At 50.1% G+C, this 16,699-nt stretch overlaps 1 protein-coding gene across 2 annotated transcripts; it reads left to right on the top strand.

The window, feature by feature from the left end:
- Positions 1-4,315: 4,315 nt before the first annotated feature.
- Positions 4,316-12,794, top strand: TMEM214 (transmembrane protein 214). 2 transcript variants are annotated; one of them, XM_014781751.1, is made up of 17 exons: positions 4,316-4,475; positions 5,441-5,640; positions 6,205-6,355; positions 6,659-6,793; positions 7,042-7,124; positions 7,575-7,680; positions 7,792-7,873; positions 8,148-8,249; positions 8,630-8,771; positions 9,210-9,301; positions 9,598-9,646; positions 9,830-9,943; positions 10,179-10,296; positions 10,860-10,956; positions 11,158-11,326; positions 11,478-11,623; positions 11,844-12,794. In XM_014781751.1, exons 1-17 carry the CDS (start codon positions 4,331-4,333, stop codon positions 11,968-11,970), a joined length of 2,058 nt encoding a protein of 685 aa, XP_014637237.1. In that variant the 5' UTR covers positions 4,316-4,330; the 3' UTR covers positions 11,971-12,794. The 2 variants fall into 2 exon arrangements, with proteins under 2 accessions (XP_014637237.1, XP_087293150.1); XM_087437024.1 differs by lacking the exon at positions 4,316-4,475 and adding an exon at positions 4,501-4,711.
- Positions 12,795-16,699: the final 3,905 nt, after the last annotated feature.

The raw sequence follows: 16,699 nt of genomic DNA, 5'->3' as shown, positions 1-16,699 counted from the left end.
CCATTCCCCGAGGGGGAACAAAGTTCAGGGCCACAGCTGTGGTGATAGGCAGCCCAGTGAAGTGGCTGTGGGCTAACAGTGGCCTGGCCAAGAGGCAGTTTCAGTCTCCTTTGGGCCACTTAGACTGCATGTTGTCCCTACCCCTCGTCACAGCTCACACACCTCACAGCAGTGATCCAGCTGGGAACAAGGGCTCGTGACAGAGAGAGCTGAGTGGGTTTACAAAGAGCACGCAGCTCTGAGTGCTTAAGCCCAGGACGGCAGTGTCTGCATGGTGCCTTCTGTAGAAAACAAGCTCTGATGGGAACGGGGAGTCAGGAAGCCTCTCATATCATTCACACAGCCCTGCATTCCTGGGTGTGCCCTGACAAAGAGCCATGACAACCAGCGTCCTCGAAGCCCAACAGGGACCTGGGGTGCTAAAGTGAATATGAGTACCAGGCCCATTGAGACAGCCTTGGCGGTCGTCTAGAGCAGCCCCCCCACTTACTGGTGAAGGCACTGAGGCCCACATGTGACATGACTCGCTCAAAGTGGTAAAAACCTGGACTAGAATTCAGACTCCCTGACTCATGGTTCAGCGCTCATCCCCAAAGACCACAGAGAGGTGACCCCCAGAATGTCCCTCTAGCTTCAGGCTACCCCTGGTAGATGTTTCCTTGCCATTTTGAGTGTGACCCAGATACAGTTGGCATTGTTTTTCTTCTGTGGCCCTGCTCTGTGGCCCTCCTTCCAGACCACCACCATTTCTCCAATGACCCCAGATATAAGCCTTAAATGAGCAACTCATGTCTGTTCATTCCTCTTTCACTTCACCTCCTACTTTTGACTCCCACCCCCACATACAGATATTTGTGGCCTTATTCTGTTTTTCTCCTCAAACAAGTTCCTTGCCTGCTTTTATTTATCTTTATGATTTTTAATGCCTATATCTAATTTTAAAAGGCTTTTCCTCCATTATTCCAGGTAGATATCATAAAAGAATAAGGTAGTTGTTCTGCACTGCCCAATGTTTATCTTCAGGCCAAGACCTCACCTTACTGGTACAGTGAATGTGGCAGGCAGAATAATGCCTCCCCCTAAAAATGTCTATATCATAATCCCTGGAACCCGTGACTATGTTAGGTTATATGGCAGAGGAGAATGAAGGTTGCAGATGGAATTAAGTTGCTAATCAGTCGACCTTAAAATAGGAAGGATCATGGGTTATCCAGGTGGACCCAATGTAATCACAAGGGTCCCCAAAAGTGGAAGGAGGGGCAGAAGAGGAGGTCAGAGTGATGCAATGTGAGAAAGACTAGATCTGCTATTGCTGGCTTTGAAGATGGAAGGGGACCATGAACCCAGGAATGCAGGCAGCCTTGATGCTAAAAAAGGCAAGGAAACAGATTCTCCCCTAGATTCTCCAGAAAGGAACACAAGCTACAGACACCTATTTTAGCCCAATGAGACCCGTGTCAGACTTGCTCCTTCCAGAACTGTAAGATAATTTGTGTTTTTTTGTGTGTGAGGAAGATCAGCCGTGAGCTAACATCCATGCCAATCCTCCTTTTTTTTGCTGAGGAAGACCGGCCCTGAGCTAACATCTATTGCCAATCCTTCTCCTTTTTTTTTCCCCCTTTTTCTCCCCAAGGCCACAGTAGATAGTTGTATGTCATAGCTGCACATCCTTCTAGTTGCTGTATGTGGGACGCCGCCTCAGCATGGCTGGACAAGCGGTGCATCGGTGCGCACCTGGGATCTGGACCCAGGCCGCCAGTAGCGGAGCGTGCGCACTTAACCGCTAAGCCACGGGACTGGCCCCAAATTTGTGTTGTTTTAAGCCACTAAGTTTGTGGTAATTTGTTACAGCAGCAATAGAAAACTAATACAGTGGTTCAAACAGTGTGCCAGTGAGCTCCCCCTTCTTCTTAGCCCCACACAGACACCAACCTGTTCCCCTTGACCCAACATCCTTTGATTCTTCCCTCAACCCCCATGTGGTTACCTGCCCAAGCCCACCTCCATGGCTAGTGTCCAAGGCGGCTCTTCAAACACCCAGAGCTCAAGGGTGTAAAGGCACTGCCTCCTCCCCCACCTCTTCCCAGTACTTCAAACTAAGTGTGTCTTTCTCATGGAACACTTAAGATGGTGAACTGTAATTTTCTGTTTACATACTTGTCTCCCACACAAGCTCTGAGTTCCTCGCAAGCAAGTGAGATGTATCCTCCACCTCCATCTAGCACAGTGCTAGGTGCTTAGGTAGAGAAGATGCTTAGGAAATGCTGCAGGAAAAGCAAGTGAATGACTTCTATCCCCTCGATTCCAAGTTACAACAGATAGCCTGCCAGACTATTCTAAAGAAAGATAGGAAAGAAAGCCCCTCTCCACCCTTCTATGTGTCTCCACCATGGAGCAGCCCCCTCCTTTGCTTCTATGGAAGGCCCATTCTGTTTCTCTTCCAAAAACAATGTCTTCTCTGACCATACATGTGACACAGAAGGGGTGGAGCAAAGAGGGGATATTGCTATTTGACTCTGAGTAGAGCTAAACCAATGATCTGAAAAATGAATTGATTAATGATCAGCTCAGATATGGTCCTTGGCAAAAGCGCTCCATCTCAGAGCTACCTGAGGCAAAGTCAGCCATGGTCAGGCCTGACGGGGCTGGAGGAGAGGCGAAGGAAGCAACAAGAGCTGGTCATCTCCCACCTCCTGCCTTTCCCCCACCCCAACCCTTCCTTCACATATCCCCATTTACCTTTCCAAAATATTAGATCATGCCATTTTCCCACTGGCTTCCCAGGGTCTGCAGGATAAAGTCCAAATTTGGCAGGTAAGGCCCATGGCATAGTGACTCAGATCCCTTTCCAATCTCATCACCTCCAAAATCCCATTAAGCACTGTCACATTGAACTACTTCCAGTTTCCCAGCCTTGCCCCACCGTGTTCCACCTCTAGGTCTTTACCTAAATCAATAAATCCGTACAACTGGCCTATTCTCTCCACCTGTCCTGATCCCTAACCAATGAAAATACCCCCATTCCTCACGACTTATCTCAAATACCATCTCCTTTAGGAAGCCTTCTCTAATCTCCTGCCTAAGGAATTCATCACTCTCTAAGCCGTTCATCCTGTAGGAATTTGGACTTTATTAGTTCTTACTATAAGGGCTTGCCTGTCTTGTACGTCAGCAGGGCAGGTGTGAATTTCATCCTCAAATGGAGGAGAGTACACAAAATAGCACATTTCCTTAATTGTGATAAATTACTTTCATTTCACCTTCTCTTTCATTGTATCTTCCCCTGCTGGGATGCTTCACGTTTTGAGGTCTCACGTGGTACTACAAGCATAGTGGAAGGCCCTCCAGGGATAGTGAATGTCTGAACAGTAACCTGTTTGAGTGGTTCCTCAAGTCTGGGGCTCTTGATCACTTCCCTGCCACATCTGGGACTTGGGACTGACACTTGCAGTGGGAGCCAGAGCCATTTCTTTCCCATTGCCTGGAAGGGGAAACACAGCGCTGGCTGTCCCAGACCCCAGACTTTTCTCTGCCTCCTATCAGGACTCCCCACTCTCCACTCCCTGCCCTCCAAACCCTGCCTCTTCCCTCAAGTTCCATTCTCTTCCTTGTTCTTTTTTTTTTCTTGTGAGGAAGGTCAGCCCTGAGCTAACATCCATGCCAATCCTCCTCTTTTTGCTGAGGAAGACTGGCCCTGAGCTAACATCTGTGCCTATCTTCCTCCACTTTATATGGGACGCCACCACAGCACGGCCTGGCAAGCGGCGCGTTCGTGCGCGCCTGGGATCCAAACCCTGGGCCCCCAGCAGCGGAGCGCGCACACTTAACCGCTAAGCCATGGGGCTGGCCCCCCTTCCTTGTTCTTTCACGATAGATTTTTATAGCCCATTACACCCAAAGTTTACTCACTAGCGACACAAAAACTAGCACTTTCCTAATAGGAAGGAAGCATTTAATCTTCAAACTCTCCCCAGAGGTAAGGAGAACTACTCCCGTTTCATCCTTCTAGCACTACTAGAAAAAAAGAAAAACTGAAAGTTTTTCCACGAAGTCACCCAGTGCAGTGGCCTTCACGCAGTAGGTGTTCAATAAAAGTTTTCAGAATGTAATAGCCTCTCATCTCAACATCCTTGCCTGCATGTTTTTTGCTACTAAGGCTCCGACTCGTCGCTAGCTATAACCTGGCAAAAACGGAAGACTACAAGTCCCAGGCTGCCTTGCGGGTGGCGTCACGCGCCGCGAGTCCCTGCGAGGAGACGTGGCAGAGTGCGGCGCCACCGCACCGAACCGGAAAGGCTAGGGAGGTGGCACTGGCGGGAGGGTCGGAGCCATGGCGGCCAGGGCGGCGGGTGGGGGGCGCTGGGAGGTGGTGAAGAGGGGGCGGCGGCCTGGGGCCGGCGGCAGTGGTAGAGGCGGCGGAGGGGACCGCCGGGCGCTCGGGGAGGCGAACGGAGTGTGGAAATACGACCTGACCCGTGAGTACCCACCGGCCCGCCGCTAGCGCCGCCGCCCGACCCCGGGCCTGCCCCTTCAGGTGGGAGCGAGCAGCTGCCCGAGCCCAGAGAGTCAGAGCACCCCCCGCTCCTCGAGGCGCGAGCTCTCCTGCCGATCAGTACCTCCCAGTTCAGCTGCGCTACCTTCGCGGTGTCTCTTTGAGCCTCACAAGAGGAAGACAGCGCCAGGGAGGTTGCTGTCTTCGCCTCGCAGATGAGTAAGCTGAGGCCCAGTGAAGTGAGATGCCTTTCCCAGGATCACATGTCAGAGAGGACTAGGATTCCGGCCTTCGGATGCTCAGCTCACAGCCGCACACTCTACCAGCTGTCCCCGGGCCCTAGCCTGGCCTCTCTGGGCAGGTGTCTGAGAGCTGGGAAGAGGCATCCTGGTTCATTATACACGGTGCCCCCTCCTTAAGTAACCAGCAGGAAGGGAGGCGGACAGGAGACCCAGCAGTGGGAGAAATGACCCACCACACACTCCCGACACCCACCAGGTATTATTCTAAGTGGCGCCTGTTTGCTCAGAGGCTCTCTCAGGAGAAAGCTTGCCACTTGTTGCTTATAGAGTTGTCACATCTGAACCAGGAGGAACTGGGGTAGAACCAAGATGGAGAAATCCAGACCTCCCAGACCAGTAACCACTCACCAAAGAAGCCAGCCCTCTGTATGAGACCTCTCCACTAGTTCTGACATACTCTGATGTACTAATAAAGAAATGCCTCATATCTGTGAAAGAGCCCATGAACTCAAGAGCTGTGATGACTGAAAGAAGCAACCAGGAGGGCCACCGGCCCTGCTCCATAAGCAGGACAGCAAGAAAGGGCTTTGAGGCAGATTCCTCCCTGGAGTTGAATTAGGTGACAGTGAGGGGGAAGGGACTACCCTTCCTGTGAGGCCCTCATGACTCAAGGATGGCCCCCTTTCTCTGCCTATCGTTACCCCAGCTCCAATCCAGACGACAAGCACCCTTTATGAGCGGGGCTTTGAGAGAATCATGAAGCGGCAGAATAAGGAGCAGGTCCCACCCCCTGCTGTGGAGCCTAAGAAACCAGGGAACAAGAAGCAGACTAAGAAGGTGGCGACTGTCACCAACCAAAACCAGAAGCACGGCCGCTTCCGCAGCCTGGAGGAGGCACTGAAAGCTGTGAGTGTGCCTGTACTTTAGGTGGGAAAGAACAAGGCCTTGAGGTGTAGAGAAGATGAAAGGAGTGGGACGGGGACGGGCAGCTCACAGACCTGTGGAATTTGGAACACTGTTGGTTGAGAGGAGGCGTTCAGGAAAGGATGGAAACCCCAAGGGATAGTACATTTGCGCTTAGGATAGATAGGAAATAAGTTCACAGGGAAGCAGATTAGTGAGAGGAGAGCCTTGAAAACCCAGGGATAGCAGGGAGGGGTTAGAGAAACTGGTTCATTGCCCCATGGGAAAAGTGATCTTTCATTTCCTATCTTGTCCTTTGGTTTTCCCCTTGAACATTTGAAGGGCCTAAGGGTATTGGGCCTTGAGATCAGCAATTCCAGCTGTCCTATTCTATATTTCGTAAAGATCTAGATGTAGCAAAATTGTGGTAGTCCATAGAGTACTTAGGTTTAAAAGCAGAAGCCCTTTGTTCTTCCTACCACCACCTCGTTGCATCATTTTCCCACCTCTACCCTCTTTCCCTATGCTAACTCACAACTCACCGTGAGGGGCCTGTGTCCCTGGCAGCTGGACGTGGCAGCTCTGCAGAAGGAACTGGACAAGAGCCAGAGCGTGTTCTCTGGGAACCCATCCGTGTGGTTGAAAGACCTAGCCAGTTATCTCAACTACAAGCTCCAAGCACCTCTAAGTGAACCCACACTAAGCCAGCATACTCACGGTTAGTTCCCCAAATTCCTCAAGCTCAGACAAGTTCAAGAAAATTCTGAAAGGGCTGTGTGTAAGCTCATTACTTAGTAACAGAGCCCAATGCCCACCACTGTCCTATTTTATGTGAGTGATTTGAGCTGTTCTCAAATCATCACAGCTGTGAAGGTTTCTGGGCCTCCTTGGGATAGGCAGGATGCCAGCCTCACTGCAGGGACCTCTGCCTCTGCTCATCGTTCTCAGGGAGAGCACCAGTGCTGTCAGAGCTGGCAGAAGCTTCTGGTCCTAGCACTTATGTGGAGGCCTATGGCCCCAGATTATCCCTACAGCCTGGTGAGCCGAGAGCTGCGCGGGATCATCCGAGGGCTACTGGCAAAGGCACCGGGGTCTCTGGAGCTCTTTTTTGACCACTGTCTGTTCACCATGCTGCAAGAGCTGGATAAGACGCCAGGTGAGAAGGGCCTGTCAGGGATAGCCCAGCCCCATCTGGGGAGCCCACTCCCTTTTTCCTGCTTCCAGAGTGGCTGGGTGGTTCTGTTTCCAGCAGAAAAATGTGCTAATTCCAACACTCTGTTGGAAAGGGAGGAGGAGGTTAGGACTCACTGGGCCTGGGTTCTGGGCTCATAGCTGCCAAAAGGGAGATTTCAGGTTTGGGACGCTGAGTGGTGTGTGTAGGTCTGAGAACATGTATCTCTCCAGGGGAGTCACTACACGGTTACCGCATCTGTATCCAGGCAATTCTGCAAGACAAGCCCAGGATTGCCACCATGAACCTGGGCAAGGTGAGCTCAGGGTGGTGGTGGGGACACCAGGCTTCCAGGGCTGGGGAGGCTGGGTAGAATCTACACTGTTGGACCCAATTAAGGGATAGTGGAAGACCCTGTAAGACCAGTAAAAATAGCTAACGCTATTAGTGCTTGCTGTGTGTCTGCTTTGTATGTACGCGAGGCAGGTACTCCTGTTATTCCCATTTTATAGATGAGAAGAATGAACCACAGAGGGGTTCAGTAGCTTTCCTAGAGTCAGTCAACTAGTAAGTGGCAAGTATGGGCGAAGGCCACAGTCTGGTGCCAGAGCCCATGCTCTGAATCACTATACTGTACTACCATAGTGCTCCACTGTCCCTCGGCCTGTCCCTCTCTCCCAGTTGACATCTCTCTTCCTACCTGGCTTTGGGGCTGCTCCTAGTGCCTTGCCCTGTCCCAACCTGCCTCCCCCACTGGTCTTCTCAGTTCCTGGAACTTCTGAGGTCCCACCAAAGCCGACCAGCAAAGTGTCTGACCATCATGTGGGCCCTGGGTCAAGCAGGTTTTGCCAACCTCACTGAGGGACTGAAAGGTAACAAAGAAATGGGGAAGAAAGAGGGATGGTCTCGGAGCCAGGAAGCTCCTATTTGATGTCCCAGGGAGTCCAAGCCTGAGGCTTTCTCCCTGACCTTTGTCTCCACAGTGTGGCTGGGGATCATGCTGCCTGTGCTAGGCATCAAGTCTCTGTCTCCCTTTGCCATTGCATACCTGGATCGGCTGCTCCTGTGAGTAATGGGGGGGACATCAAGGGGAAGGCCTGGGGGTGCTACAAGTGGCTGTTTCAGCAAAATGGGATGCTGTGATCCTGGTCTCCGTAGATGTGAGGAAAATTAGGACCACTCCTCCCAACTCAGAATGTCATGATGAAGGAAAGGGAGGGAGCCATTAAAGGGTGGGGATAGGGTAGAGTTTATGCCCTTTTTCCTGGATATTGGTCTTAGCTGGGATCATGGCCTGGGTGGTGGTCACCATCAAACCTGTTTCTTTCTTCCCCCACAGGATGCACCCCAACCTCACCAAGGGCTTTGGCATGATTGGCCCCAAGGACTTCTTCCCACTTCTGGACTTTGCCTATATGCCCAACAACTCCCTGACACCCAGGTAGGGCTGCCCCGGGGCATACCTGCTGTGAGGGATCCCGGCGGAGGGTTAGAAGCAGGCAATATATTCCTGTCCCTTCTTCCCTGGCCACCCTAGATCTGAGATTATCAACCTGCAAGTTCAAGGGATCAGTGAACCCCCTGAAATTATATGGACCCTTGAGTGTGATTGGCATATGGGCATTTTCCTGGGGAGAGGATCCATGACCTTCAGCAGATTTTCCAAGGAGTCTCTGAGTCTAAAAAGATTCAGAGCCATTACAAGGCCCTTAGTGACTTCCACCCTCGGGCAGGGCATGGACTCTGAGGCAGGCAAAAGGGACACAGCACATGCCTCCAGTTAGAGCTTATGCCTGGCTCTCCTCCCCACTCCCACCACAGCCTGCAGGAGCAGCTGTGTCAGCTCTACCCCCGACTGAAGGTGCTGGCATTTGGGGCAAAGCCGGAATCCACCCTGCATACCTACTTCCCCTCCTTCCTGTCCAGAGCCACCCCTAGCTGCCCTCCTGAGATGAAGAAAGAGGTGAGGAAGTGGTGGGAGGCTCCTTTTGCCTTTCCAGGGGTCTGCTGCAGAGGTCCCTATCTACTGACAAAGGCCCTGCCTTCAAGGAACCCGTTTCCTGGGCATCCCTGTAGCTCTCTCCTGACAGCCCACTCCCTCATGCTCTCCTCTCAGAAGAACAGAGCTGAAGGGACAGCACGTTCAGGTCTGGCTGGTCTCTGATGTCCTGCCCCTTGTAGATAAGTGATCGTTGAGCTCAAGATGTAGCTTGGGAGCCCCAGCCTCCCCCTTTACAGGCTCTCAGAGATTTCTGGGGTCCGGGCATGATTTCTCTACCCTTTAGGGTGGATGTGTTGCTTGGGTGGCCTCACTGAGGGGAGGGGGATTCCTTCTCAGCACTCGCCCCTTCCACTAGCCCTGTGCGCCAGCAGTCTCTCCCTTCTCCTGTACCCTGTGCAGCTCCTGAGCAGCCTGACTGAGTGCCTGACGGTCGACCCCCTCAGTGCCAGTGTCTGGAGGCAGCTGTACCCTAAGCACCTGTCACAATCCAGGCAGGTGGGGGTGAGGGGGTCACCTGCCTCTGATTCACACAGAGAAGCCTTAGTTCATGCTTTCCAGCCCGTCCCTGTCTTAGGAGCAGAAGGGGAACATTTGTCACTGTTGTTTGGGCCTGTGCCTCTCAAGTTGAGTGGGAACACTGCTTGATGGCCTCGAGGAAGCAGTCCCTTTGTTGGGGGGGGGGGTGAAGAGTCTTTCAGCCTGAAGGAGCTGGAGCCTAATGGAGAACAGGAGGATGGGAGGGGCCAAGTGGGCCCCCTAACTGGAAGGGGTTGTGCTTTCCCCACAGCCTGCTACTGGAGCACTTGCTCAGGTCCTGGGAGCGGATTCCCAAGAAGGTGAGGAGCTAGCAGGCTGAGTCTGGTCTGGGTGCTGGGTTTGTACCCCTCAGCCACTGTCCCCCTTCTCTGAGAAGGTGTTCTGTTAGTGCTTTTGGCATGGAAAATGAAGCAGGATGGAGGCTCAGGGTTTCCTCAGGGCCAAATCTTATGTTCTCAACCCAGACTTTTCTTATCCTATAGACGCAGAAGTCTTTGCAAGAAACCATTCAGTCCTTCAAGCTTACCAACCAGGACCTGCTAAGGAAGGGTAGCTGTAACAACCAGGATGTCGCCAGCTGTGATGTGGCCTGCAAGGTGCTGACACCCAGCCCTCCCCAGCCCACACACTGCTCTGCATCTCTGTCTCAGCACACCCTGGTTTGGGCCTTTATCACATTCCTGCCCCACCTGTCCCTGGAACCCCCACTACCTCTGAGGTAATGTAAGGGCTTGTTCCTCTTCATGGAAGGCCTAGCTTGAGGCCTGCCTAGGAGGTGAGGACCAGCCCCTCTCCCTTCTAACCACTGCTTCCTGCCCCCTCTCCTCCTAGACTCTGTTGCAGGAGGCACGGGGCTGCCGGCTGCCCTGGACACGGTTACTCCTGTTGATGCTGGTCTTTGCCATAGGTTTTCTGTGCCACGACTTCCGGTCACACAGCTCTTTCCAGGGTAAGCAGCGATAGGCAGGCAAAGAAGATAGCATGGGGGTGGGGCACCCTGCCCCCGACACACACAGCTTTGCCCTGATGCTGCAGAACAAACACTTTTCAGACAGATTTTTCTGCCCACAGCTATGACATTACCACTTCAGATCTGACTAGTGCTCTGCAGTATAGAAATGCTTGTATATTCATGGTCTCATTTGAGTAGGTGTTATCTCCTTTTTACCTCCTGAGGAAATCGAGGCTCAGAAAGATTTACCAATTAGCTTAAGATCAGAACTGGTAAGTAGAAGGGCAGACTCTCAAACCCAGGGCTTTCTGACGCCGAAGTCCACCTGGCTGCAGCAGTCTTGCTCACCTGGCCCAGCAGGAGAAATGGGCGCAGCTCTCTGGGCCTGCTTCCCTCCCTCTAAGAGTGCTTAGAGCAGACTGGAGCCAGCTCTGAGGCCCTGTGAGCACATGCGGTTCTGCCCCGGCCTCCCTAACAGGCCTGCTCTGGGGCCTGTAGTGTCTGTCTCCCCAGTCCCTGCCCCCTCACCTCCCAGCTCACCAGAGGCCCCCTTTACTCAGCCTCCATTTCTGGCCGGTTGCTTCAGTCATCTGGTTTCTTGCCTGCTGGCCAACAAGCGTGTGCCAAGATCTACTCCTACAGCTTGCAAGGCTACAGGTGAGCACCTCCCGGGGGAAGGAGAGGGGAGGTGTGAGAGGGCGGGCTTGGGTGTTCAGGGTAGTCACAGCATTGACAATCAGTGGGAAGTGATTGTGGTTTTCCTTTCCCAAGGCCTCCCTTCCCCCAAGTATTCTTGGGGAGCCAAGCTGCCTGAGGAAACTCAGAGCCATCCTTTCTCACCTCTGTCTTCTCCTACAGCTGGCTAGAGGAGACAGTGCTAGCCTGGGGCTCCCACCTGCTGACCGTGGTGAGGCCCAGCTTGCAGGTGGCCTGGGCCCGCACCAATGCCATAGTCAGCTTTCTTTCTGCCCACTGTACCTCCCACCTTGCCTGGTTCAGTGACAGCCTCACCAGCCTTTCCCAGAGGGTAAGCCAGAGACAAGGAGGTCAGAGAAGGTCTAGTCTTCCCAGGGGCTGAGTTCTTGGGAAGGTACAACCCCACGTGTACTGGGTCCTCAGGGCCAGTATTCATTCCCTGGGCCTTCTAACCCCATCCATTCTCCATGGTCCCACTACAGATCCAGCTCCCTGATGCCCTGAACCAGCTGCTCCATTCTCTAAGGGAGCTGCTCCTGCTTCTCTACCAGAACGTGCTGCTGCCATTGTGGCACATGCTGCTTGAGACCCTGGCCCGGGCCCAGGAGCACTGCCACGAGGCGTGCAGGTGAGACCCTCACTCAGGGCTCCTACAGGAGCTCCAGTGGCCCCACGCCCTTTCTCCAGGGACGAGTCTCCTCTGTTCAGTCTCTCCCTCTGCCCTGCCCCTTGCTCATCCCTTGGTCCCTCCAGGATGCGGTTTGTGGGTCTAAGCTGCAGCCCTATGACTTGACGCAGCTGCACACCACTACTCCCCAACCCTGACAAATTGTCTGCTTTCCTTTCAGAGGTGAGGTGACCTGGGACTGCATGAAGACACAGCTCAGTGAGGCTGCCCGCTGGACCTGGCTCCGCCTACAGGACATCACAGTGGCTTTCTTGGACTGGGCACTTGCCGTGATATCCCAACAATAGGCCCTGCCTCCCTGGCCACTGAGTTCTGTCTGGGGCAGGCCATCTGAGACTGCTGGGGGTAGAGGGTGGCAGTTCTGCATGGGGGTCTTTTTACTTGGTGCCTGAGTTCTGTTTCCTGGGCAAGTGGCCGGTTATCTCTGCCTCAGTTCTTCCATCTTTGGTGGCAGCTGAGCCCAGAGGTATTTCAGCCTCCCACCCACCATTCCACTAACACTTCTCTGCCCTGTTGCACGTGGCTCCCAGCCTCTGTCCTTGGGCTGGTAGCCTATCTCGCCTCCTCTCCTGTCTCGTCCTCTCCACTTCCTTCCATCTCATTCCTGAAGCCCCAAATAGCTCATCTCCAAAAAGGTGGGACTCCAGCAAGTGGCTTCTGCATTCTGACGAATGGTTCCTGCTCCCAGACTTGCACCACAGCAGAAAAAGGAAAGGGACCTCCAGAAGAATCTAGCATCACAGTGGACAACAGCAGCTTCACCTCTACCCTCAACCTGGGTGTGGCTGTGGACATGGAGAGCTGGGCGGAAAGGCCTCTCACCTCACAATGCCCAACATAGGTCCTTCGAGGCCCCTCACTGCCCCCTCCATGGGTGGTCCTACTTGCTCACTCTCCATGCTGGGGGCTCTGCCTCAAGGTTCAGCTTCTCTCTGCTGCCCACTCCTACTATCCATCTGGAGAGCAGAGCCTAGGTAGTTGTTTGCCTCTGGCCCAGGGAACCTTCCAGTAGCCTGTTAAGACAGGATTCAGCATGGCTATGCTGGTAGAATATGCATATGCCTACAGGATATGCCTACTGGTGGAATAAAGGACACAGATTTGATTTCTAGCTTTCCTCTCTGCATCCTCGTTTAGGAAGTCCCATAGTTGTGGACAACACAACAAAATATAGGGTATCTGCATGTTTTCATTTGGGCCTCTGCCTTCCTGTGGGTGGTAGCCACTGGCTGTAATTGAGCTTCTACAGGGAAAGCCCACCCATCATTCTAAAGTTGGGCCTGTTGAGGGTTCTAGACACACTCCTCCTCTTGCTCACCTAATCATGTTGTCTCACTTATTACTGTGATTCATGTCCCAAGATTTGCCTTGATAGCTTGAATGTTTTTTACTTGGAAAAGCAGGAGTCTCCTTGGGTTATTCTTGGCCAGTGATCAGGAGGTATCCTCTTCCTTGCCAGGACCTTAATTTATTAATTGGGTCATTTTATAAGGTAGTGAGTGAAAGATTTAGAACTCCAAGAGACACATGAGTCAAGGGTTTATTACCAAAGTCCCTTTTTATTTTTGACTTGAGAGTATAATAAGTTGGAGAACTGCGCACATTTTCATTTCTCACCTCAGGTTTCCTTCCTTGAATGTTTCAAAATATAAACAGTACTAGATGTGTGCTGCCCACTCCCACTTCCACAGGCTGGTTTCTGCTTCCATCATAAATGCCTGAGGTGGCCGGCAGTGATGATCGCCAGCTACCACTTTCCCTTTCACATGCTGCTGTGAAATGCTGCCTTAGTTTTTCAGTGATGAGATTATAAAGTAGCAAGCGTAGAAAAATCTTGACACAAAGTGAGGTCATGAGGACTATAGCATCTCACATTTTTGTTCCCTTTCCTTGTTACGATATAATTATGTTACCTCTTAGAAATTAAACCGCCTGCGTTGGGGTCTCCTAGTGGCAGTTAGCCATGGCTATTTTTGCCAGAAAAATAGAAACCCTGCCTGGCAAAGGGCCAAGGTCTAGGACTGCTAGGCAGGACTGTCCAAGGGTCCCAAGACATGCTCCATTTCCTCGATTCTTCCATGCCAATTAGAAACAAACAGGTTCAATTCTTAAGAATAGTGAATCCTTGTAACTGGCCTGTATTCAAGACAAGTTGAAGAAAGGGGGCTGGTGGGAACCTGGGTTGGCAACAGGACAAGTAAAATGATGTCACTCCATTCTCCGATGGGACTCTAGTGACATGGAGTCCCACCGAGGCTGCTGGCTTTTTTTCAATCCAGCAACTCAGAGGATGCCACTTATAAGTGCTGCATTGGTTTCTAATATGTCCACTATATTTACCTTGGGTTCATGTAATTCCTGACGTATAATGCTGGGGTACATTCCTCTTCATCAACTTTGGTTAACTGGGGTCTCCAGGGCCTCTCAGGGACACTAACACCTTAATTGGCTTTATTTGATAAACACAGTTTTTTGACCCAATATTGGAATTGTCCAGATTTTTCCTCTGTCAGAGGAGTAGTCCAACATTGCATCTGCTGTCCAAAAGCTAAGCCAGACATCAAGATATTTCATTTTTGCAGAATTGTCAACAAACAGGAATCTAAGCTGAGCCAGTGAGTTGAACCAGTGTGGACTAGTAGAGAACACTCTGATGCTGGCAGATGGGCGATCACACCATGACTATTGGTGTTATTGGAATAACAGAAGTAAACTGACCTCAGAGTGTCACACCTGGACATGGTAACTTTACTTGTCTCACACAGCTGGAGTTCTACAGATAATATGCCGTAAAACTGAAGGACACTTTGAGTATGGTTATCTTACTAACTTTAGTTATTACCAATTCTTGTATGGACCTGCAAATTATATCACGTGACTCATGTGAACCACTTCTTAGGATTTTCCTAAGTCTTAGAGCACGTTTCCGGATTCCTCTGGTTGCTTGTACCCAATCTACAGCTTCAGCTTTAGAGCGGGGCAGCTTGATGGGTAGCCTGATTTACTACGTATAGATAATGTTGCTGGGCTCACACCTGTGGCATTGCCGGTCCGTTTTCAAATGGCACCACCCTTAATGGTGGAGTGTTTCCCCCTGCCCTGCCTGCCCTGCCCTATTCCAGAATGACCCAGTTGTCAGTTACACAGAAATTTCAATGGTTGGATGACCTCTGAGCATTTTCATATGTCTTATCTCTCCTAAAAGAGTTTGGATTTAAGTGAACACGTAGAGTGATCCACTGTTTTTCTGCATACTCTTTGTGGGTCTGCTCCCAAAAGGGCTTGAGGGGACAAAGGACCTTGCTTTCCCCATGTGGTATTCCATTTTTACTGGGCAGTTTCATTGCCCCAAACTTGTGGTATAACAAGGAATTTGGAGGCAGGGGGTGGAGGATGGGGGGAAGCTTCCACCATTCAGGATATGAGTGAATATTTACTGAATATTGAATATTCTGCCTATTAATAAAAACACTGAATTCAGATGTGTTGTTGGGTGTGCTCTGATATAATTTTTTAGTATGTTAGCACACCAGTTATTAATGTTTTAGGACTTGTTTTTTAGAACAGTTTTAGGCTCACATCAAAATTGAGCAAAAAGTACATACATACACCTTACCCCTACCCTCTCACAGCTTGTCCCACTGTCAACATCAGTGAACCTACACTGACACATCACTATCACCCAAAGTCCATAGTTTACATTGATCATACTTAGTATGATTTCAGTCTTCTTAAATTTTTTCAGACTTGTTTTGTTGCCTAACGTGGGCTATCCTGGAGAATGTGCCATGTGTGCGTGAGAAGAATGTGTATTCTGCTGCTGTTGGGTGGAATGCTCTGTGTATGTCTGTTAGGTCTAGTTGGTGTGTTGATCAAGGCCTCTGTTTCCTTACTGAGCTTATCATAAATAATGTTAACCCTTACAAATCAATAAGAAAAGCACTAAACACAATAATAAAAATATGGATAAAAGGCATAATTCCTGAAAGAAATGCAAGTGAACAGTAGAGTTGAAAAAAGTGCATTTCATTGGTGAAGTACAAATTTAAAATAAGATACTTTTGCTTATCATATTAACAAAGATATTTTAAAAGAGATAATATACTCTGAATTCTATGACAGAAATTGATAGACTCTTTCTGGGAAGTAATTTGGTAGTATTTATCAAAAGGCTTAAAAGTTTCATACTATTTTACCAAGTAATTCCGCTCTTAAAAATATATTCTAGATAATAGAGAAGTAAACAGAAAAATGGACAAAGATTTATATACAAGAATACTTATTGTAGCAGTATTAATAGTGAAAATTTGGATAAAACTGTGTCTAACAGTACGATGAATATTTCAATAAATTGTAAAACAAAATGATGGGAAATGGCTATTCAAATGGTCATTTCAAAGAATCTTTAATGACATAGGAAAATGCTTATAATTAATCAACTGAGCTCAATTTATTGAAATGTTGGCTCTAATGAAAAATACAGAAAAGTGTTGGCAAGGATGTGGAGAAATTGGAACGCTCTTACATTGCTAGTGGAAATGTAAAATGGTTCAGCCACTGGAAAACAGTTTGGTGGTTCCTGAGTTAAACAAGTAATTACCATAAAACCCTGCAATTCCATACCTATGTATATACCCAAGAGAAATGAAAACATATATCCACACAGAAACTTGTATACAATGTTTACAGCACCATTATTCATAAAAGCCAAAAGGTGGAAATAGCCCAAATGTCCAGCCAGAGATGAATGGATAAACAAAGTGTTATATCCATACAATGGAATATTATTCAGCCATAAAAAGGGAGGAAGTACCCATACATGCTACTTGGATGAGTCTCAAAAAAATGATGTGAAAGAAATCAGACACAGAAGGTCACCTATTTTATGATTTCTTTTATATGAAACCTCCAGAATAGGCAAATCCATAGAGACAGAAAGCAGATTAATGGTTTCCAGGAGCGGACGTGGCGGGGGGCAGTAGTAGTGGGGATTGATTACTTAAAGGGTGGGAGGTG

The sequence above is a fragment of the Ceratotherium simum genome, chromosome 11 (assembly GCF_057802395.1).
Source record: "Ceratotherium simum simum isolate JZ-2026a chromosome 11, ASM5780239v1, whole genome shotgun sequence".
Taxonomy (NCBI): Eukaryota; Metazoa; Chordata; class Mammalia; order Perissodactyla; family Rhinocerotidae; genus Ceratotherium; species Ceratotherium simum.
The sequence above is the reverse complement of the archived record's forward strand: the minus strand, read 5'-3'. Positions and strand labels throughout refer to the sequence as shown.